The 22525-nt window shown below is 39.9% G+C and overlaps 2 protein-coding genes across 3 annotated transcripts in view; both read right to left on the reverse strand.

Moving 5' to 3' along the window:
- The window catches only part of LOC141144255 (LIM zinc-binding domain-containing Nebulette), a 395409-nt gene that overhangs the window by 40257 nt on the left and 332627 nt on the right, over nucleotides 1-22525 (reverse strand). The gene's annotated exons all lie outside the window — the stretch shown is intronic.
- Nucleotides 1-22525, reverse strand: part of LOC141144254 (uncharacterized) — a 147444-nt gene that overhangs the window by 12643 nt on the left and 112276 nt on the right. For both annotated transcript variants that reach the window (XM_073629750.1, XM_073629751.1), the window contains 5 exons: nucleotides 19735-19845; nucleotides 19526-19636; nucleotides 15934-16044; nucleotides 6082-6192; nucleotides 2737-2847 (listed from right to left, as the gene is read on the reverse strand). In XM_073629750.1, the coding sequence (XP_073485851.1) occupies nucleotides 2737-2847; nucleotides 6082-6192; nucleotides 15934-16044; nucleotides 19526-19636; nucleotides 19735-19845 (555 nt within the window). The remainder of the gene's footprint in view (nucleotides 1-2736; nucleotides 2848-6081; nucleotides 6193-15933; nucleotides 16045-19525; nucleotides 19637-19734; nucleotides 19846-22525) is intronic.

A 22525-nucleotide genomic window follows, 5' to 3' on the forward strand; every position in this document is an offset into this window, starting at 1 on the left:
TTTGCGCAAACCAATCAATATACGCTTATTGGGATTTTTTTACTAAAAACTATGTAGCAGAATACATATTGGCCTAAATTGATGAAGACATTTTTTTTTTTACATTTTTATTTTTGGATATGTATTATAGCAGAAAGTAAAAGATATGTTTGTTTTTTTCAAAATTGACGGCCTTTTTTTGTTTATAGCGCAAAAAATAAAAACCGCAGAGGTGATCAAATACCACCAAAAGAAAGCTCTGTTTGTGGGAAAAATTGGGCATCAATTTTATTTGGGTACAGCGTCGCACAACCGCGTAATTGTGAAATTGTTAAATCGTTGCAGTGGCGTATCGCAAAAAATGGCCCGGTCAGGAAGTGGGTAAAACCCTCCGGGGCTGAAGTGGTTAAATAGTCCTGGGCATCTATAGACAACTAAGGTGGGCTTAAGAGCCCTATACGAGAAAAAGAACAGAGAGAAAAGAGAAGGATAAGGTAAAGATAAGATAAAAGAGAAAGTGAAAGAATAGGGGATCCGGGATTGCACAAGATACCAGTTGGAGCCAACCCACACTTGCCAGAGGGAGATCAGGGAAAGCATACGTCAACTATGGTTCCCAGACTTTAAGGAAGTGTGTTTTTAAGAATACTGGACATTTGTTCATTAACCATCATGGCCGTCAAGCGGTCTCTCACTCCCTGGAAAGGAACCGTAGATTTCTTCAATGCCTGGGCAAGCAAATAGGCCTGGGATGCGGCAATGTAGCAAATCAAATTTAGTCTCCTTTCGGATGTTCAAATGAAACAGGGAATACAGCAAACCAAACAATCGGAAAAGGAATCCCACCAACTGGGGGCAGGTCCACCAAGTATCTGGAACATCCCTGAGATGGCCACACCCCCGGAAACAGCGATCACTAGAAGCCGGGTTGGCATGAGCAATACGTGCTGGAACCCAGTACCATGGTAACAACACCTTGTATGCCGCCTCCAAGGTGGCAGTATTGAAGAAGCATTTAGCAATCGAAGGCCAAGCCCTGCTCCAGTCCGCTGCAGTATCAAAATCTCGTTCCCAATGGGCTAAATAGGAAAGTGAGGTGAAGGAAGACTGACCATTCAAGGACGCTTAGAGGGTGGAGATAAGACCCCGGGAACCCAGGGAATGCTCACAGATGTGTTCGAAAGTGGTTTTCTGAAACGGATAGGAGGAGGTACGCCGAAGTTATGCTAGCCAGTGTTGAAGCTGAAGAAAGCAAAAGAACTCTGACTGGGGAACTTCATGGGCCTCACAGAAGGCAGATCACATCGGTGGAGCCCGTGTGTTCAACAGATGTCCTACATGGGTATGTGTTGCGTTTCATATAAAATATGATTTTTTATTATAGGGCTGGAACAGCATTCTCGTTTCACAGACACAGAACTTCTCAAACAAATGCTGTTGGATACAATGGGAATGTAGATACCATTGTGGTATTCAATTGACAGTTTGAACATGCTATTGTCTCTATAGCTTCAGTAAACAGGTAAGAGAGGGTCTCTCAAACTGAAAGAATGACAGATTTCTTTCTGTTAGTCGGTTGTTATGGAAAACAACCTGAGCTATATAAAGGTTGCCAGGCATAAGCTGGAAGCCACTCATCATGCATTAACACCAAAACACTCTCATCTATAATAAGCGAACAAGAAGGTGCCTGATCTCCAGAAACCTCGTTGTCAGTAACTGGAGATAACTTTTAAGTGTATTTCTACTGTTACAGACCATAGGCTGTTTATTTGCTAGGCATTTTGCTTGTTATAGATATCTGTCATTCTTGTACTATATTCCTAATATTGTAATAGTTTTATATGTACAGCATTTTTGTTCAGTAAAAGCACATTTACACACTGTAGAGGTCTGAGTTTCCTTGCTTATACCGCAAAGTAACCTTGCTAGATAGACGCAAACAAAACAGGGTAAGACCCCAAGAGGTCCACCACACGACCGCCTGAGGTTGGTCAAGGCCAGGAGGAAATAGGGGGTTATTATTAATAGATAACAGGGGCAGAAAGGGAGACATAAGGGAACTTGCTATACCTCTTTTAATACAAGAAAGTTTTTTGCTCGCTTTAGAAGCGGCTTGGCATTGCATGCTATTATTAATTATTATTATTTATTATTATTAAGTCTATGATCTACCAGAACACCCAGATCTTCTCGACAATTTACTTTTCCAGTTGTTCTCCTCCTAGAATGTATTATGCATTCATGTTTTTAGTCGGTAAGTGCATAACTTTACAGTTATCAACATTAAACCTAATCAAACAGTGCATTAAGGTCAACTTGAAAGTTGAAGACATCCTGAATGGACATTCCACAGCATAGTTTGGTGTCATTTGTAAATTTTGAAATGGTACTTTTAATCCCAGACTCTATATCATTGATAAATTTGTTAAAAAGTTAATAGTTACTGAGTCAGTCATTAAAAAGTCTGTAAACTTTGACATAACAGAACTCAACTTTTTTTGCAGTGACTTTTTGATACAAAATAGCACAATAATGAGCACACACCAATGCATAAAGCGAAGTCATCTGATTTGTGTGATAAAACCTTAGTTAATCATTTTCAATGACTAAATATACAATTAATACACAATAATTAAAACAATGGATCATGCTTTAGTAAATTGATCCTTAAGTGGCTGATTTGGCTGTTTGGTGCTGATTGAGAATAACACAATAGATAACCTCTGATTTCCAATGCGGGCATCCAGTACCAACCTGGCTCATAAATTCTGTGACTTTCTTTGCATGCTGTATCTCTGGCAAGTCAGCATCTATTTGCATTCCCTTCCCTCTTATCTCTGTTTCAAAGTCTTTCTTGTATTCTTTCTAATGAAATGGGAAAAAAGAAGCTTCTTTACATTTGGAAAAAAAACCTCTACATCCAGCTTAGACATAACTTTGTTCTTTGGTGGGCATCTATAGGAAAGTTACTTGAATCTTCATATCTTTGTCTTTCTCACAATACATTCTATAACTAATAAGACTTTTAATACAAAAACATAACAGAATAACAGACTTTATTTTACAGACTCTCCAATGTCTATCTAATGTCGTTTTTACACACTGTAGAGGTCTGAGTTTCCTTGCTTATACCGCAAAGTAATCTTGCTAGATAGACGCAAACAAAACAGGGTAAGACCCCAAGAGGTCCACCACACGACCGCCTGAGGTTGGTCAAGACCAGGAGGAAATAGGGGGTTATTATTAATAGATAACAGGGGCAGAAAGGGAGACATAAGGGAACTTGCCCCTATACCTCTTTTAATACGAGAAAGTTTTTTGCTCGCTTTAGAAACCGCAGCTTGGCATTGCATGCTATTATTAATTATTATTATTAATTATTAAGTCTATGATCTACCAGAACACCCAGATCTTCTCGGCGATTTACTTTTCCAGTTGTTCTCCTCCTAGAATGTATTATGCATTCATGGTTTTAGTCGGCAAGTGCATAACTTTACAGTTATCAACATTAAACCTAATCAAACAGTGCATTAAGGTCAATTTGAAAGTTGAAGACATCCTGTATGGACATTCCACAGCATAGTTTGGTGTCATTTGTAAATTTTGAAATGGTACTTTTAATCCCAGACTCTATATCATTGATAAATTTGTTAAAAAGTAAGGGTCCCGACATTGAACCTTGGGGTACACCACTAATAACCTCAGACCATTCAGAGTATAAATCATTAAAGGACTGTGACCGCGCAATACCCCTGTAGGGGTGAGGCTATTCGGTGACTGTATGCACATTAGGAGCACGATTAAGCAGCACCATCACCGAGCCAGTACTGGAACAAGAAGATCCGCTTTTAACAATATTGTTTTCCTAGAGGGATTAATTCTTTCTAAGCACAAAACCATTTGTGCACACAGAAAGACTTTTTAAAGCAATATTGTTTTTCCAGCAAGCACTGGCTTTTATTGTTTTGAGCACAAGTCACTTTGTCCATCTGCTAATTAGCAACCCCCCCCCCTTTTTTCACTAAGAACTTTCCTGTATATGCACTTTGTTATCAGGTCCACTAATGTACTGTATGTTATATTGGGCATATGTTACATAATTTTTCATATATTTTTGTAGACATTAGTATTAATCAAATGTCTGGCTGTTATTCACATGGGATAATTCACACACGGAATATTAGTAACGAATTAGTCCCTTTATCTATTGTTACCACATTTCTAAATAGCCACCAGAGGTTGCAACACCACCCAGATACTATCACAACACACTGCCAGTCAATAGTGGTTTATCACTAATTATTCACCCTACCAGAACAGCGCCACACCTACATCCATTTTACTCTTACTTTTAGTAAAATGTTACACCTATATTAAGGGTGTAACATGTTACTAAGGCACCTGCCTGGTCCATGAACCGTTCCTCCATTGTGATCGGGGGAGGGGGGATCCTCTCCCCGCACCCGCTGTCACAACTCAAAAACAGCGTAGCCATTGGGGGCTCCATCTACACAACTGTGTCACTCATTCACAGAGTTCTGTTAATTAAAGTGGAGTTCCACCCAAAAAAAAAAATCATTAAATGTGCATGAAAAAAAAAAAAAAAATTTGGAGAAATTTTTTTTTTTTACTCACCTCTTTAATGCCTGTTGCTAGGGGGTCCCTCACTTCCCTCGGCGTGGGAAGGGAGTTCAGCTCTCCCTCCTCCCTCTAGGCAATTATCTGGGACACGTGACAGGTCCAAGATGATTGCGCGGCCAGTCACAGCGCGGGGCGCGGCTCGCGCATGCACAGTGGGTGCCCGGCTGTGAAGCCACAACCGGGCACCCACAGTTAAAATGTCGGCGCTGCTGAGCGGAGGGGGGAGACGAGCGGGGCTTCATTCCCCCGCATCGCTGGACCCTGGGACAGGTAAGTGTCCGATTATTAAAAGTCAGCAGCTGCAGTATTTGTAGCTGCTGACTTTTAATTTTTTTTTTTTAAGCGGAACCCCTGCCTTAATGAAATACAATTATCGTTGGCCACCACGGCAGACAGCTTGTAGTTCTCAATGAACTACGAGGGCACTGATGAGCGCTCTCGTAGTTCATTGATCTTCCCAGACTTCAATAACTGTCTGCCCCTACAGGCTACTTTACAGGCTCCTAAGAATAAAAACGCACTTTTTTTACCTGCAAAAAGTGTGCATTTATTTTTATTTTTTAAAGTTAATTTATCCTTTATGTGTCGGGGTGGGGCGAGCGCGAAAATACCATCCCTTCTACAGAGGCACTATTCCGTAAATATATGCAAATGTAAATAACTTATACTTTAATCACCACTCTCAGAATATGGTCTTTGAGCCAGTTTTCTATCTATCCACAAATTGAATTTTCTAAGCCTGTAGACTTTAATCTGCACATTAGCTGCATGTGGAGAACTGTGTCAAACACTTTTGAAAAGTCCAGCTATTCTATATCCTTTGTCTAAGGTTTTGATTACTGCCTCATAAAAAGAAATTAGATTTGTTTGATAACTTCTTTTGTGAATCCATGCTGACTATTGCTTAAAATATCGTTATCTAGCAAAATCTCTTCTATGTGGTCTTTTATCAAACTCTCAAGTATCTTTCTGACTACAGACAATAAACTAACTGGTCTATTACTATTTATTTCAGGTACTTATATAGCGCCATCAATTTACGCAGCGCTTTACATATACATTGTACATTCACATCATTACTAAAGTAAAGACTTTGATCCCTTTTTAAATATAGGCACCACATCAGCCTTACACCCATCTATAGTTACTGAGTCAGTCATTAAAAAAAAGTCTGTAAACTTTAACATAACAGAACTCAACTTTTTTTGCAGTGACTTTTTGATACAAAATAGCACAGTAATGAGTACACACCAGCGCATAAAGCGAAGTCATCTGATTTGTGTGATAAAACCTTAGTTAATCATTTTCAATGACTAAAAATATACAATTAATACACAATAATTAAAACACTGCATGGATCATGCTTTAGTAAATTGATCCTTAAGTGGCTGATTTGGCTGTTTGGTGAATAGCACAATAGATAACCTCTGATTTCCAATGCGGGCATCCAGTACCAACCTGGCTCATAAATTCTGTGACTTTCTTTGCATGCTGTATCTCCGGCAAGTCAGCATCTATTTGCATTCCCTTCCCTCTTATCTCTGTTTCAAAGTCTTTCTTGTATTCTTTCTAATGAAATGGGAAAAAAGAAGCATCTTTACATTTGGAAAAAAAACCTCTACAATACATCCAGCTTAGACATAACTTTGCTCTTTGGTGAGCATCTATAGGAAAGTTACTTGAATCTTCATATCTTTGTCTTTCTCACAATGCATTCTATAACTAAGACTTTTAATACAAAAACATAAGAGACTTTATTTTACAGACTCTCCAATGTCTATCTAATGTCGTTTTTAAAGCCAATTGAAAGCTGTCAACATGGATTTAATAGCATTCTTTCAATATTTTCCCATGCATGACTTTAAAACTGAATACCAGGCTCAAGACAATATTACCCTTGCAATTTGCTTCTTTCCACACTGCTAAGGTTAACTGCTCAGTTTGTCTAGAGAATGATGAATTATATACTTATTCCTTATTCCTCATCCTCCTGCAGTGAACACTCCTCTGCCACTGACTCTGCATTGTACGTGATTATATTGGAGAGCAGAGACCGTGGACCACAAAAAGGAGCAGCTTCGAGGAACTAGAAGGGGGCCCACATGTGGGAGGAATAAAATAAGGGAAGTATTTCACATAAATGTGGCCTCACACCTGTAGAAATTCATTAGGAAATTTTCATTCTCAGAATGTTCGTTCGATTATCTAAAATATAAAAGGGGATGATTCAAAAATCAGTTTCGACCAGAGCGTGGAAAAAAAAAATTGAAGGATAAGAATGGAAATTTTTTGGCAATCAAGTGGAAACAAACATTTCCAATCGTTGAATTCACTACCGGCTGAAAAAACTAGTAACTGTAACTAGTCTTATGCACTTGTCAAAGTTAATCTTACCAAAATCGAGACACTGACATGTTACTTGAATGAAAAGTCTTTTGAAATTAGTAGAAAGTACCATTAAATAGTAAGACAAGCATTTTTATACTTTCTCGTACGAACATTCAAATAAAATTCTACAGGTGTATGGCCGGCATTCCCCCAGACAAAATGAGCAGGTAACCCTTGCAGTCCATAAGGGAGCCATTGCAGGGATAACTTTTAATGCAGCCAGACTTCATTTTCTTGCCAAGATGCTCTACATGTTGAAAACCCTAAATGTAATCCTTAAGGCTCGGTTCACATATATCCGGGCATGGTTTTATATGATTTTTCAAAGGAGTATGGTGCAGTTTGGTTCATCGGTTCTGGTGTGATTCAGGTGTGAATTTGTATGACACTTGAAAATCGCGTCTGAAGCAGACCTAAAATCATACAGGACTCTTTTGAAAATCACACTGACACCGGCCTGCAGATATGTGAACCGGCTCCATAGAAAGCTGTTTTGGTTCATATGTCATGCAAATCGGATGCGGTTCAAAATGTATCCAATTCGCATATATGTGAACCGAGCATAATAACCAGTTAGCATATTAATATTTTTTTACTGGAAGTTACAGTTTTAATTACCCACCAAAGGCTGGCCATACATATCAAAATCTGTGTAGCTCACAGTTTGCAGTGAAATCAAAGTAAGCTATTTCAGTACAGGAGAGGAGACTGTACCACTCCACTGTGCAAGACTTGTTGTAAAGGCAGAAGGCTTTTCATCTTAATGCATTCTATGCATTAAGATAAAAAAACCTTCTGTGTGTAGCAGCCTCTCCAGCACCCCCCTAATTACCTACCCGACCTCCTTCTCTCTCCAGTGATGTCCACAATACCCTCAGCCATCCAGTACACTCCTCCTGATTGGCGGAGACAGAGCAGCGGCGCTATTGGCCCCCGCGGCTGTCAATCAAAGTCAGTCAGCCAATCAGGGGAGAGAGGGGGTGGGGCCAGGTTGGGGCTCCATGCCTGAATGGATACACGGAGCTATGACTCAGCTTGGGTGACATCCTGTAACAAGCTGCTGGCTGAGGGGCACTCTAAGGAGGGAGGGGCTAGGAGCAGCAAAGAGGGACCCGAGAAGAGGAGGGTCTGAGCTTTTCTGTGCAAAACCAACTGCACAGAGGAGGTAAGTACAGGCATTCCCCACTTTTAAGTACACAATGGGGTTTATTAACTAAAGCTGGAAAGTGCAAAATCAGGCTCACTTCTGCATAGAAACCAATCAGCTTCCAGGTTTTATTACCAAAGCTTAATTGAACAAGCTGGGGTTTGAAGCTCATTGGTTTCTATGCAGAAGTGAGCCTGATTTTGCACTTTTTAGCTTTAGTAAATAAACCCCATTGTGTACTTAAAAGTGGGGTATGCCTATATAACGTGTATATGTATATGTTTGGGTTTTTTTTAAAGCGAGCCTTTACAATCACTTTAAAATGTTACTAAACCCAGGACCCTGCATTTACTATACCTGGAGTCCCACAATACAGTACACAGAACATGGAAATACAATTATTTTAGTGAATATAAACTGCTAAATACCAGCAGTATATAGCAGTCTTGTGACTTCTATCAGTGTCAGGTTAAAGCTTGTAAGAGGAGTTTTCATTCTCCTCTGACTGTCCTATAAGGGTGCATGACCCCTGACCCTCTGTCTGGACAGTGCTGATCACATGCAACTTTCCCCAAAAAAGACTCTCTTGTAATACACACCAAACTGAGCATGTGCAGAGTGAAAGGCTCTTTATTAACAGCAGATGGATTGGGGACAGTAAAAGAAGCCTTTTTACACAATACGGAGGATTAACCCCTTAGGTTCCACAGTAAGTATAACAGGCATGCTTTACTGTATATACAGACAGATTTTACTGTTGTGGGTTTAGTAAGAATTTAAGGGAAGATTGGAATTTACCTATAAATCATATTTTACTCTGTGGCTCACAGTCTGTAAGAAGGAGGAATAAGTGGCTTGTGGCTATGCACAAGGAGCACTGATACATGTGTTGCCACTACCATGGCATATAAAATGCCACTTTCTAGCTTGTAGGTAAAGGCTGCCATGATGGCAGTACACTAGGCACAGTGATGTCATGTGTGAGCCGCCAAGTAATCATAGCTCCCAGCTGTCCCTGATTTGGAACAAAGTCCCTCTGTCTCTCTTTCCTCCTCATTTTGGTCTGATCTCTATATAGTTGTATATAAAATGCACTTTTTTATCTTTCAAAAAGTGTTTCTCAGTGCTAAACCTTTCATTCAATTTCTAAATTGCTGCATTTGTAAATTGCAAAAGCCAATATTAAGCAATAATAGTGCTAAAGAAAGAACTTGTGGGTTTAAATAATACTTTTTTTTTGTATATTTCATTATTAAGGGGGCGTGGCCGGGGGTGTGTCCTATGCCTGCATACTTTTTCTAATAGCTGTCCCTCGATCCCATCTCAAAAAGTTGGGAGGTATGTGTAATCCAGGAATTAATTGCCTGATGAGATCAAGATGCCAGCACAGAGACACTGGGGTTGATTTACTAAAACTGGAGAGTGCAAAATCTGGTGCAGCTGTATATGGCAGTCAATGAGCTTCTAACTTCAGCTTATTCAGTTAATCTCCCTGGCGGTATTCCTGAGTGTGGTCCGGGGCGAATTTTCATTACCAAAAGCGGTAACCCCGAACCACACTCGGGATCGCATCGCAGGATCCAGGCAAAGTTACCTTGTCCCCAGGATCCTGTGATGTCTCCCCACTGTGTGTGCGAGCCGTGTCCTCCGCTTGATCTATCACTGTGCCGGGCTCCGTTCCCTGCGAGCGTTGCAAGGCATGGGGACGGAGCCCGGCTCCAAATTCAAGAAGTCAAAAACACATAACACATACAGTAAACTGTAATCTTACAGATTACATTACTCTATGAAATCATTTCAGATCCATTTTGTCCCTAGTGCTTTATCCAGTGCCCTGCATGTAGTTTTATATTATATATACTGTTTTTCTGCCTGGAAACTTGAGACTGTCCATAACAACCAAAACTGTCCCTTTACGTCAAAAGCGATTTTAGACTAGCTAGAGAACAGCGATAATAAATTAGAATAACTTGCAGAATTGAGTAATAGTGATTTGTGGGGAAATTCGTCATCAAAACTGAAAGTAATGACAGCTATACAGTGCCTTGCAAAAGTATTCACCCCCCCCTTGGCATTTTTTGTGTTTTGTTGCCTCACAACCTGGAATTAACATGGATTGTTTGAGGATTTGCATCATTTAATTTACAGAACATGCCCACAACTTTGAAGATTTTTTTTTTATTATTGTGAAGCAAACAACAAATAGGACAAAATAACAGAAAAAGTCAATGTGCATAAATATTCATCCCCCTAAAGTCAATACTTTGTAGAGCCAACATTTGCAGCTATCACAGCTCCAAGTCGCTTTGGATAAGTCTCTATGAGCTTGCCACATCTTACCACTGGGATTTTTGCCCATTCCTCCTTGTAAAACTGCTCCAGCTCCTTCAAGTTGGATGGTTTGCGCTTTTGAACAGCAATCTTTAAGTCTGACCACAGATTTTCTATTGGATTGAGGTCTGGGCTTTGACTAGGCCATTCCAACACATTTGCATGTTTCCCCTTAAACCACTCAAGTGTTGCTTTAGCAGTGTGTTTGGGGTCATTGTCCTGCTGGAAGGTGAGCCTCCGTCCTAGCCTCAAATCACACACACAGTGGTACAGGTTTTGCTCAAGAATATCCCTGTATTTAGCACCATCCATCTTTCCCTCAACCCTGACCAGTTTCCCAGTCCCGACTTGGTATTTTTTGGGTGATGTGATGAGTTGGGTTTGCGCCAGACATAGCATTTTCTTTGATGGCCAAAATGTTCAATTTTAGTCTCATCAGACCAGAGCACCTTCCTCCATACATTTTGGGAGTCTCCCACATGCCTTTTCGCAAACTCAAAATATGCCATTTTGTTTTTTGTTGAAAGTAATGGCTTTCTTCTGGCCACTCTGCCATAAAGCCCAACTCTATCAAGCGTACGGCTTATTGTCTTCCTATGTAAAGATACTCCAGTCTCTGCTGTGGAACTCTGCAGCTCCTCCAGGGTTACCTTAGGTCTCTGTGCTGCCTCTCTGATTAATGCCCTCCTTGCCCGGTCCGTGAGTTTTGGTGTGCAGCCGTCTCTTAGCAGGTTTGCTGTTGTGCCATATTCTTTTCATATGGTTATGATAGATTTGATGGTGCTCCTAGGGATCATCAAAGATTTGGATATTTTTTTATAACCTAACCCTGACTTGTACTTCTCAACAACATTGTCCCTTACTTGTTTGGAGAGTTCCTTGGTCTTCATGGCAGTGTTTGGTTAGTGGTGCCTTTTGCTTAGGTGTTGCAGCCTCTGGGGCCTTTCAAAAAGGTGTGTATATGTAATGACAGATCATGTGACACTTAGATTGCACACAGGTGGACATTATTTCACTAATTATGTGACTTCTGAAGGTAATTGGTTGCACCTGAGCTTTTTATGGGTTTCATAACAAAGGGGGTGAATACATACGCACATGTCAATTATCATTTTTTTATTTCTGAAAAATAGTTTTATGTATATATGTTTCTAATTTTACTTCACCAACTTAGACTATTGTGTTCTGATCCATCACATATAATTCAGATTAAAAAAACATTGAACTAAAGGCTGTAATGTAACAAAATAGGTAAAAAGCCAAGGGGGGTGAATACTTTTGCAAGGCACTGTAATTCTGATACTGAGCAAATTTCATTTTTTTTTATTTGATTACATTATTGAATAAATTTTATTATTATTTGTTATAAATATTTATAGTTATTTATTATATTATAATTTATGATTTCGTGTTTTAAACTTTATCATACTCGGGATGTCTACTAGACTCTTGTTTGGACAGATTTAAGTGAGTGTTTCCTAAGAATTACAGGCCTACAATATAAAACGCCAAATTTCTATGCAAAAACATTGTACCGCTCTGAGCATCATAATAATCATACCGCCAGGGAGGTTAAGCTTTGACAAAAAAAAAACTGGAAGCTGATTGGTTTTCTATGCAGAGCTGCAATAGATGTTGCACACTTCAGTTTTAGTAAGTCAACCGCATATCTAAACAGACTGGAAAGTTAGTAGAAGAAAAAGTCTTTATTTTATTGACCATACTGCCCATGTATGTATATATTTTTGTAACACTGTTACGTTACGGTTCGACTTTCATTGAGAGAATAAAAGATCACCATTGGCATGTTGACTGGGAAGCAAACACATCTCTGAACCAGAAAGTTCAACTTGTACTTTTCTGCCACGGTTTCCTCCCAGTACCATATTTCCTGCCCAAACTTTCACAGTTTGTTCCCAGGGGCAAAAAGGTTCAAATGGATACCTTTTGAGCCTGCAGGCTCCGCTTTGTCCTTCTCTTCTCTCCTCAGCGGTGTGGAGCTCTAACAATGCATGTCTTCTCCGCTAGGCTCCGCCTCCTGCCCCTCTCAACTTGTACTTTTAAAGCCATTTTGTCTGCTATGAAATTTTTGACATCCTTAAGTGTTTATGGCAAAATTAGTTTCAATGTATATTGTAAAAGGCTTGTGTTTTGAGTGCGAGGAACATTGGTGCATTACATGTAATAAAGTCCAATGTAATGGTACAGAACGTATTTCCAGCATCAGATGGAACACACTGTTGCTCTCAGCGATAGATCCAAGCCGAGGACAGAGTAATTTCCTCTTAGGAAAAGCCTCATTTGTACCCATTAGTACGATTACAGTAATTACACATGGCCTTTATCTGAGTAGTATGAAGAGGAAATAATTAGAACAATTATTACAATGATCTATCTAACCTCCTACAACACTAATCTATTTTGGGTCCACGAAGAGGCACAAAAATGTAAAATAGTACATAGTTCATACGAGGACACCGAGCCACGGATGTTTTGTATTTGGATGATTCAAAAACCTTGATGAAAAAAGGTCATGACACACATGATCATGTCACCTCCAGCACACCTACACCTTTTGTCTACTGAATATTTGTTGCTTTGCTGAAATACTAGATCTTCTGTGCAAAAGTGTCTAAAGGAAAAAAAGTGCATATAGTTGCTGATCAGATTTTATCTACTGTGATTCCAGTGCAATATGATCATGTGAAAGTTTCTGCTTTGGGCAACTATTATTTCTTTAGACATGCATTAAAATACGTGTGACATGTTTTATGTAGGTTCATACAAATGTATATTGTTTTCTTTACCCACTTAAAGACCGAGCCTCTTTCTGAGATTTGTTGTTTACAAGTTAAAAGCATTTTTTTTTGCTAGAAAAGTACTTAGAACCCCCAAAAATTATACATTTTTTTTTCTAACATCCTAGAGAATAAAATGGCGGTCGTTGCAATACTTTGTCAGATCGTATTTGCGCAGTGGTCTTACAAGCGCACTTTTTTTGAAAAAATACACATTTTGAATTAAAAAATAAGACAACAATAAAGTTAGCCCAATTTTTTTTTTATATTGTGAAAGATAATGTTACGCCAAGTAAATTGATACCCAACATGTCACGCTTCAAAATTGCGCCCGCTCGTGGAATGGCGACAAACTTTTACCCTTAAAAATCTCCATAGGCGACAGTTAAAAAATTCTACAGGTTGCATGTTTTGAGTTACAGGGAGGTCTAGAATTATTGCTCTCACTCTACCGATCGCGGCGATACCCCACATGTGTGGTTTGAACACCGTTTTCATATTCGGGCGCTACTCACGTATGCGTTCGCTTCTGCACGCAAGCTCGGAACGGGGCGCATTTAAATTTTTTTTTTCTTATTTATTTTACCTTTTATTTTTACACTGTTACACTCTTTTTAAAAAGAAAAAAAAACATGTCACTTTTATTCCTGTTACAAGGAATGTAATAGTAAAAAAAGCATGACAGGACATCTTAAATATGAGATCTGGGGTCAAACAGACCTCAGATCTTAAATGTACACTAAAATGCAACAAAAAAAAAATGTCATTTAAAAAAATACAAAAAAAAAAGCGGGCCCTTTAAGAGCTATGGGCGAAAGTGAGGTTTTGACGTCGCTTCCGCCCTGCAATGATATGGAGACGGGTGGGGGCCATCTTCCCCTCACTCATCTCCATGTCACACTGGGGAGAACATGCAATCGCCTCCGCCGCTGCCGAAGGCTGCGGTAAGGGGCGGAGGGCACCGGAGCGCGTCGGGAAGGGGGGGACCCTCTCCCGCCCCCGATAAACGTGATTTCGCGGTGAATCCGCCGCAGAGGCCACTTTTATCTTGAACCGGACCGCCCGCTGAAGAGGAGGATACCGGGGTTATGGCAGATAGCTGCTGCCATAACAATGATACCCCTCTTCAAAGTACCAACATACAATGACGGTGGGCGGTCTGGAAGTGGTTAGCTCTTAAGCCTCGTACACACAATCAGTTTTTCCATCTGGAATTGTGTGTTAACAGACTGTTGGCCTAAAATCCGACCGTTTGTATGCTCCATCGGACAATTGTTGTCTAATTTTCCGCGGACAAATGTTGGATGGCAAGCTTATAAAATTTTCCAAAAACAATGGTCTGTTGTCAGATTTTCTGATCGTGTGTACACAAGTCCGTCAGACAAAAGTCCAAAGTACAAACACGCATGCTCGGAATCAATGCTCACCAAACACAAAATTAGCAGAAGGAGCCCAAAAAGTGGCGCTAAAGAGCTGAAAAGCCACGCAGTACGTCACTACATTCGTGTTTGTTAGCCGACAATTGTGTACCGTTTGTATGCAAGACAAGTTCATGGCCATCGCCCTTCGGGAAAAAGTCTGACGCTTTGTCTGTGGAAAATCCAATCGTGTGTACGAGGCTTTAGATACAGAAATACAGAACTGCTTCCACCAAAAAGAATACAAATAAAGAATACTTTAGGGACGTCAAGCACAAAATTCCCCAATGGGGTCACCCCAATCTAGTGGCAATTATTATTAATTAATCATTATCTACATTCCTACCCTTTTCAGTACTGGATGGCGCTAGTGCAAACTATTCCTAGTCTAAAATAACATGTAATAGAGGCTTCTCGTGTGACTTAATTAGAATGACACTATACCAACGATATGTCAAGTTATGTAATGAAGTCCGTTTTAATCTGTCATATCCCTACTGTGCCTAAAAGTATGCTGTAGTTGCTTCTCAGCTGCGCCTAAGAAACTGTTATATTTCATTGTGTGGCTGTATTTATGCTACAATCCTAAATAAAAACAGTCTTTAAAAAAAACAAAGAATTTAGAATATTGAACATTTTAAAATCTAGTATATTCCCTTATGTGCAGCCTATGTGATCATCCATTTTAGGCTAAAAAAGGCTAACAAGTGATAAAGAGTGGCATTTGTAGCAAACAATGAATTTCTCTGATTTGCCCCATTTGGTGTGCTAAATATACTATTAAAAGCAGCTTGTTGTATTTGTTCAATAAGTGCAAAAAAAAAACACCTGTTGACCTTGCAAGAAATCCAGTTAACTCATAACCTCATGTAGATTCAGCCTCTGTGTCACTGAAATCCCAAGTACTAATTAACAATACCCAGTTCTCCTCTATAAAGAGGGGGGATGTTCTGTAATCCTAATGCATTTCCTGTCCTAGGGTGACAACAGTGCCCCTCCACGAATACAGTACAATGAGTGAGTGCTGTCACCCTACAACAGGAAGTGTATTACTGGCAGGATCACTCTGTAAAAAATAAAGGGGGAAAAGCCTGGAAAAAAAAGGAAAGGAATGCAGCTACAACATCTAAAGACTGGTAAGCTTCAATATATCACATTTTTGCTGAATTTAGATATCCCAAAAAAGCAGTAAATTGATATTTGTTTATCATTTAAATTTTTTTCTTACTTGACTAAGGATTTCAGATGCCCGCTTAGCTCGGATCATATAAGGGATGTCTGCACTCAACTCCATGCCTTTTCCTTTAATGTCATTTTCCAGATCCTTACGGTATTCTTTCTTATAAGAAGAAAACACAACTTGTTACTCTGATGATTTTTATTCATTTATTTACTTCATTGAGTTCATTGGGAAACGCAGCATAACATAACAGCATTAGCTATACTCATGGTAGATTGAAAAAAACGTACCCCTATTGGCTAAAACCCCTGAAAGGCAAACAGTAGAAAATGGTGGGCAATTCAGGAGAGAAGACGCTCTATTCCAACATGAGACGTGCATAACTTAATCAACTACACTACAGAGAGAAAAAAAGTATATACAGTGTATATGTGTATATATATATATATATATATATATATATATATATATATATATATACACACACACTATATTACAAAAAGTATTGGGACACCTGCCTTTACACGCACATGAACTTTAATGACATCTCAGGTCCCAGTCTTAGTCCGTAGGGTTCAATATTGAGTTGGTCCACCCTTTGCAGCTATAACAGCTTCAACTCTTCTGGGAAGGCTGTCCACAAGGTTTAGTAGTGTGTCTATGGGAAAGTTTGACCATTCTTCCAGAAGTGCATTTGTGAGGGGAAGCACTAATGTTGGCTGAGAAGGCCTGGCTCGCAGTCTCCGCTCCAATTCATCCCAAAGGTGTTCAATTGGGTTGAGATTAGGTCTCTGTGCAGGCCAGTCAAGTTCCTCCACCCCAAATTTGCTCATCCATGTCTTTATGGACCTTGCTTTGTGCACTGGTCCAAATCATTTGGTGGAGGGGGGATTATGATGTGGGGTTGTTTTTCAGGGGTTGGGCTTGGCCCCTTAGTTCCAGTGAAGGGAACTCTTAAGGCGTCAGCATACCGAGACATTTTGGACAATTTCATGCTCCCAACTTTGTGGGAACAGTTTGGGGATGGCCCCTTCCTGTTCTAACATGAATGCACACCAGTGCACAAAGCAAGGTCCATTTTGATACTTTTGATAATCTAGTATATATGTATGTATGTATATATATGTATGGATGTATGTATGTATGTATGTATGTATGTATGTATGTATATATATATATATATATATATATATATATATATATATATATATATATATATATATATATATAAAAACAGCTGCACCTACTTGCAATGCCAAGCATCAGCATAGCCATGTGGGAGGAAGGGAAGTGATTCACACGCTCCTCCATACCTAGAAGTACCATGTGTTTCTCACCATTCTCTACATGGGCAAAGCACAAGTTCACGTTAATCCTGGATTAGACACAGAAAATTCAATAACTTGTTTTAGCTTCTGAGGCAACACGACCTTCACATGGAATCAGAAAAAAAGGCATCCACATTTCAAAAATAAGACATAGCCGAACAGCCCTGACAATGTCAAAATTGTGATTCAACTTCTAAAGTGTGAGATAGATGAAGGTAAGCCCAGGCAACAGGGCCCCCAGGAGGAAGATAGCTGGAGTACTCCAAATCAGGTAGTCACTTGGTGGGAAGCCTACAATGGCATGTCACAGATCCATAGTTTAGCTCAGAAGAGGATGTTTGCATCTTCTCTTTCTAGTATAGAGAGCACTATAAAATAAAAAACCACTGACATACCCAGTAAGCATCCAGTAGGAATAAAAAAAAGAAAGAAAAGAAACACAATAGTACAGGAAATGCACCTTGTACATTGGGCTAAAAAACAGACAGGTGCTGCTTTCCAGGGTGTTATAGCCCATAGAAGTGGAATTTTCCTTCATACCACCTATCCTTCTATACACAGGACTAATCACCCAGAAGTCTGTGTCTAACCCCAGATCTTGATGACCCACTCTAGTCCAACATAGTAATCTTGCATTTAAACTGAATGAGTGCAAACAATCAGAATGGTCTATATCGTATACAGCTGGCTGCCTACTAACTAATCTCTATCACTGCCTGTATATTCATCTCTCAAATTGCGCTCTTCTTTCAAAAATGTATTCTAGTGTTCTTATTGGTTCATATGCTTTCAGGGCTTGCAAAGCTACACTAACTGGAGCATAGAGAAGGTTGTATAATGCAAAAAGTCATATGTATGTAATTACTATAGTATGCATTTAAAGTGTATACAAACACTTACATTAAACCTCTCTTGTTCCGCTTTGGTCTGCTCAGTTTATCTACAGACTACAGAACACCCCTCCCCCAATGTTTTAGGGATGATGAGGATGGAGGGTGTTTCTGAAGTCCTAGTAAACTTCCTGTACTAAGGTGACAAATAAGTAAATGTTTTCACTCTTCAACAGGAAGTGTGTTATTGGCTCATCAGGTGAAACTAAATAAAAAAGAACTGGAAAAAACAAATGTATCCACCACATCTAAGCTGCAATATATTATGTTTTGTGCTCCTCACAATCACTGAATGTGCCCAAATAAAGTGCTAAATAAATTGCAATAACATAATAAATAATCAAAATATGACAACCAAAACGTGCTATGTAATGTCCTTAAAAAGTGCTTCGTGCAATACACAAAAAATTCCAAGTCCAAAAAAGTCCCCAATAAAGTGCTTGCCGTTCAATAAAGCGCTTGCCATTCAATAAAGTGCTTGCTGCAATTATTAATAAAAGTGCTTGCTGTTAATCTATACCAAAATGTTGACTTGGTGACAGATAAAATCCACCAATCTGTGCTCCCAGGTGACATCACTCCGCACTTACCAGAAGAATTTGACCCCTTTTCTCAAAGAAGGTCAAACAGCACTCTCAGGTAAGTGTGTCTTCAAATGGAGCTGAGGTCACTCATCCATCGATATCCTGGATAGTATAGGGCAATAGAACAGTCACCATTGGACCATATGATATTCCTCTCCCTTTGTTTAGTTCCACCATTGTCTCTCCCTGGTACAGCCCACTCTCTGCCCTCCCCCGGTCTTTCTCTGTGGTCTGGTTGCTCTGCCATGGGTTCAAATTTTTCTGGTAAGTGCCGAGTGATGTCACCTGGGAGCACAGATTGGCGGATTTTATCTGTCCCCAAGTCACCATTTTGGTATAGATTCACAGCAAGCACTTTTATTAATAATTGCAGCAAGCACTTTATTGAACAACAAGCACTTTATTGAGGACTTTATTGGACTTATGAATTATTTGTCTTTTGCACAAAGCAACTTTTAAGGACATTACATAGCACGTTTTGGTTGCCACATTTTGATTACTTATTATGTTATTGCAATTTACTTAGCACTTTATAGTTTGGGCACATTCAGTGATTGTGAGGAGCGAGATTCTTGTCTTTTTTTATGGTCAACATTACTCGGCTTTTATAGCTGTAAGTTAAACAGCTCTTCGGTAAGGGTGGTATTCTAATTTTGTGCAGGTACCTAACATTATTATATATTACATTTTGTACTTGGGTTTAGATAGTCTTTACATTACGGGGAGAAATTGGAATACCAAGAAAAAACCCTAAACACTGAGAACATACAACCACTCTGCAGAATGTGTCCTCATGGTTGCTGAACCCCTGAACTTTATAATTACTTTATCAGTTTACCTCATTTAGTATGTGTGCTGCATTTCTAACTCTTATCGAATCAGGAGTGTCTTCCAGACCAGTCAGTCCCTTTCCTTTGATGCTTTCTTCTAGATCTTTCCTGTATTCTTTCTAGAGATGAAAACAATAAAACAAAAATGAAAAGCTTATCAAACAGTCATTATGCACATATATGAAAAGATAACACTATAATGTTGTGTGAGTCATACCTCACTGAGCAGACTAGTAGCATGTTTTGCATGCAGGAAGCTGGGTGTAAGGTCCAGGTCCACTGACGCTTTCCCTTTTATGGCTTCCTCAAAGTCTTTCCGATATAATTTCTGATCACAAAATAAAATGCTGTTAAATCGCTCAATATCTTGCAGAGAAATGTAACTTTCCGTGTAAAACTCAAAAATGCATTCTATTTATTTAGTTTTAAAAAGGCTTCAGTGTTCCTCAATGACTTTAAAGGTCTCATTGACACCAGCAAGGAGATGTCCCTTCACCAACGTACAGCTGTGACAGACTATACTCTATTTCTAAACAATAATAGTCAATTTTTTTGCTAATCAGCTGATTCAATAAACAGATTATTGATATACAAAACCAGCAAATTTTTATTTGATATTTTATATATTTATGAGGGTAGCATGTAACATTCAAAGTGTGTATTTCAATAGTTAAAACAGTTTTTTTGTTTTGGATAGGGTAGAGATGGATTAGAATCCTTTCCAAGCTTTTATTTTTTTTGGCTTTCTGTGCCCATTAGGGAGATACAACAGGAACTGAGTGGAAATCACTCCAAAGTGAGGGCAAACACTCCTGTAGCACCCTGATGTTTATGTAGGGTTGCTAGTAAATTTATTTGCCAAGTGATAGTTGCCTTGGCCAATTGATAGGAGGTCAATTGATTTCACCCTAATTCTGGGATTGCTGTACTTCTCTCTTCTGTCACTAGATGGCCGGGTATCTGGTGGCTTTAGATAAGACAAGGGCATTGCAAGGACAGATTAGGAATGAATGGGGTGTCTCAGCCAATGGGCAGGGATTTTCTTGGTCCCTTGGCCTGCTGGGAGAGCCTATTTATTTGATGAGATCAGGTAATCGGGGTTCTGTGCCACATGGAAGGCTTTCTGGGAGGATGTGTGTTGTATTGCCCCAGGCTGCTAGGCCAGAGCCTGAGGCCTATCCTGGGGACATCTGGTTGCTAGGCTGTCTAAGGGCCTATCCAGAAGTAAGAGAGCAGCGCAGGGTTGGGACTGCGGCTTGCAGTCCAACCAAAAGTGACAGTTCTGCCGGTCAGAGAACCTGACGTGTTCAGAGGTAGAGGGGAAGCTGTTGCCACTGAGGGACCATCCAACTTGTTACCCGGGACCTCAGCGAGTAGCTGAAGCAAGTACTAGAGCAGAATTCTCACCAACCGGGGACGGTGAAGAATTGGGAAACTTCAGCAGTGGTCAAGCCAGGGACCCAGCCAGCGGAGGTGACACTTGCAGAGCAGTCTTGTGTGCCAAGCCAGGGACCAAGCAGGGACACGGGGGTGACGCTTGAGGAAGATACTGTGTGCGAAGGTTGGAAGAGCTCAGGAGATCCAGTGGCAGTGGATCAGCAAGTCTAATGAAAGAGAGACTGGGAGCTCAGTGGAATGAAGATCTACAAGAGGAGATTGTAGAAGAAGTAAAGGAGTTTGTTACAAATTGTGTTAGAAACTGTTGTAAGACTGTTGCCATAGGATACAGCGATCCTATTCATGCAGATGTGGTGTCTTGATGATGCTTTTCCATGCATGGCTTTCTGCCTATAGAAGTCTCTGAGTCATCCAAATCAACATAGCAACTACTAAAGGGTGTCCTGGCCCTAACCCTCTCTCCCCCAGGTCTGTTCAAGAGAAAATAAATCTCTTTTTGCATTCAAGAAGTGTCTGACACCCATGAATCTACCTTGCATTACACCCACCATGCCTCGTAACCCCTTCTACATATAAGGATGTCAGCTGTCCTTAACTCTGGAGGTCACCATTAGGCCCCAGGGGCCCTGGGACCTCGCTACACTCACTTAGAGTTAGACAGTTGTCATTATAACAGATGCCCCCATTAACATTTCCCCTCGCTTACTGTTTTGGTTACAACTGCAAAACTTTGGATTTTGCAGTCCCAATGACAGTGGTCAATAGGACAAATTGAAGGGGTGAATCTCTCCATTAGGGACATAGTAAAGACCAAACAGATATTCTAACCCTTTCCCTGATCTAAAACCAAAAAAACATTTTGACAAGAGATACACTATTTCTATCATGGCATATAGTAGTAATGGCTCACATTTTGGTGTAGCTAATATTCTATTAATTCAAATATTCTTTCTACATACTTCACATTTTTGCCCACCCATACCCGATTCAACTAAGTAAATAGCCAAGCTGTCTTATAAGTTTAAAGTCCTGAAGCGAGTCTTGCTCCAGTGGAGCAAACAGTTGTAACTAAAAGTGAGGAAGAAGTAGACAACTGTGGTCCATTATAGGTTTACAGCTGAACTCTAGGTATGACCCTTATTGCATACTGTAGTTACTTTGGTCCAGCCTAAACCAATGAGGGTATGTTTATCTCATACCTCATGGGCAGCTGGGGATGCAATCACTGTAGAAGATAGCATATTACAGTTATAGCCACTATCTTCTGGGACTTGTGCCGAGTAGCACAAGGACCACAGAGGGTCGATCTCCTGAGTCGCTTGCTGGACATTGCCACCATTTACAAAATGCCTTGAGTTTTTTTCATGAATACATGGCATTCTTTGATCAGAGAAGATGGAGAGGAGGTGCAATGATGTCACAATCTGCACCTCATTCAATCCTAAAACACCTTGTATCCATTGCAAAAGTCTAAGCAGCTCTGTGAATGAAGGCAGTGCCTAGTGGGCGACCCCCTGTGGTCAGTGTGAAGATGGGAAGATGCTCTGCACAGGTTTCATAAGCGGACAGCTATTGTCAGCTTCCCCAGCAGCCCATCTGGTATGAGATAT

Source organism: Aquarana catesbeiana, linkage group LG05 (genome assembly GCF_042186555.1).
Source record: "Aquarana catesbeiana isolate 2022-GZ linkage group LG05, ASM4218655v1, whole genome shotgun sequence".
NCBI lineage: Eukaryota > Metazoa > Chordata > Amphibia > Anura > Ranidae > Aquarana > Aquarana catesbeiana.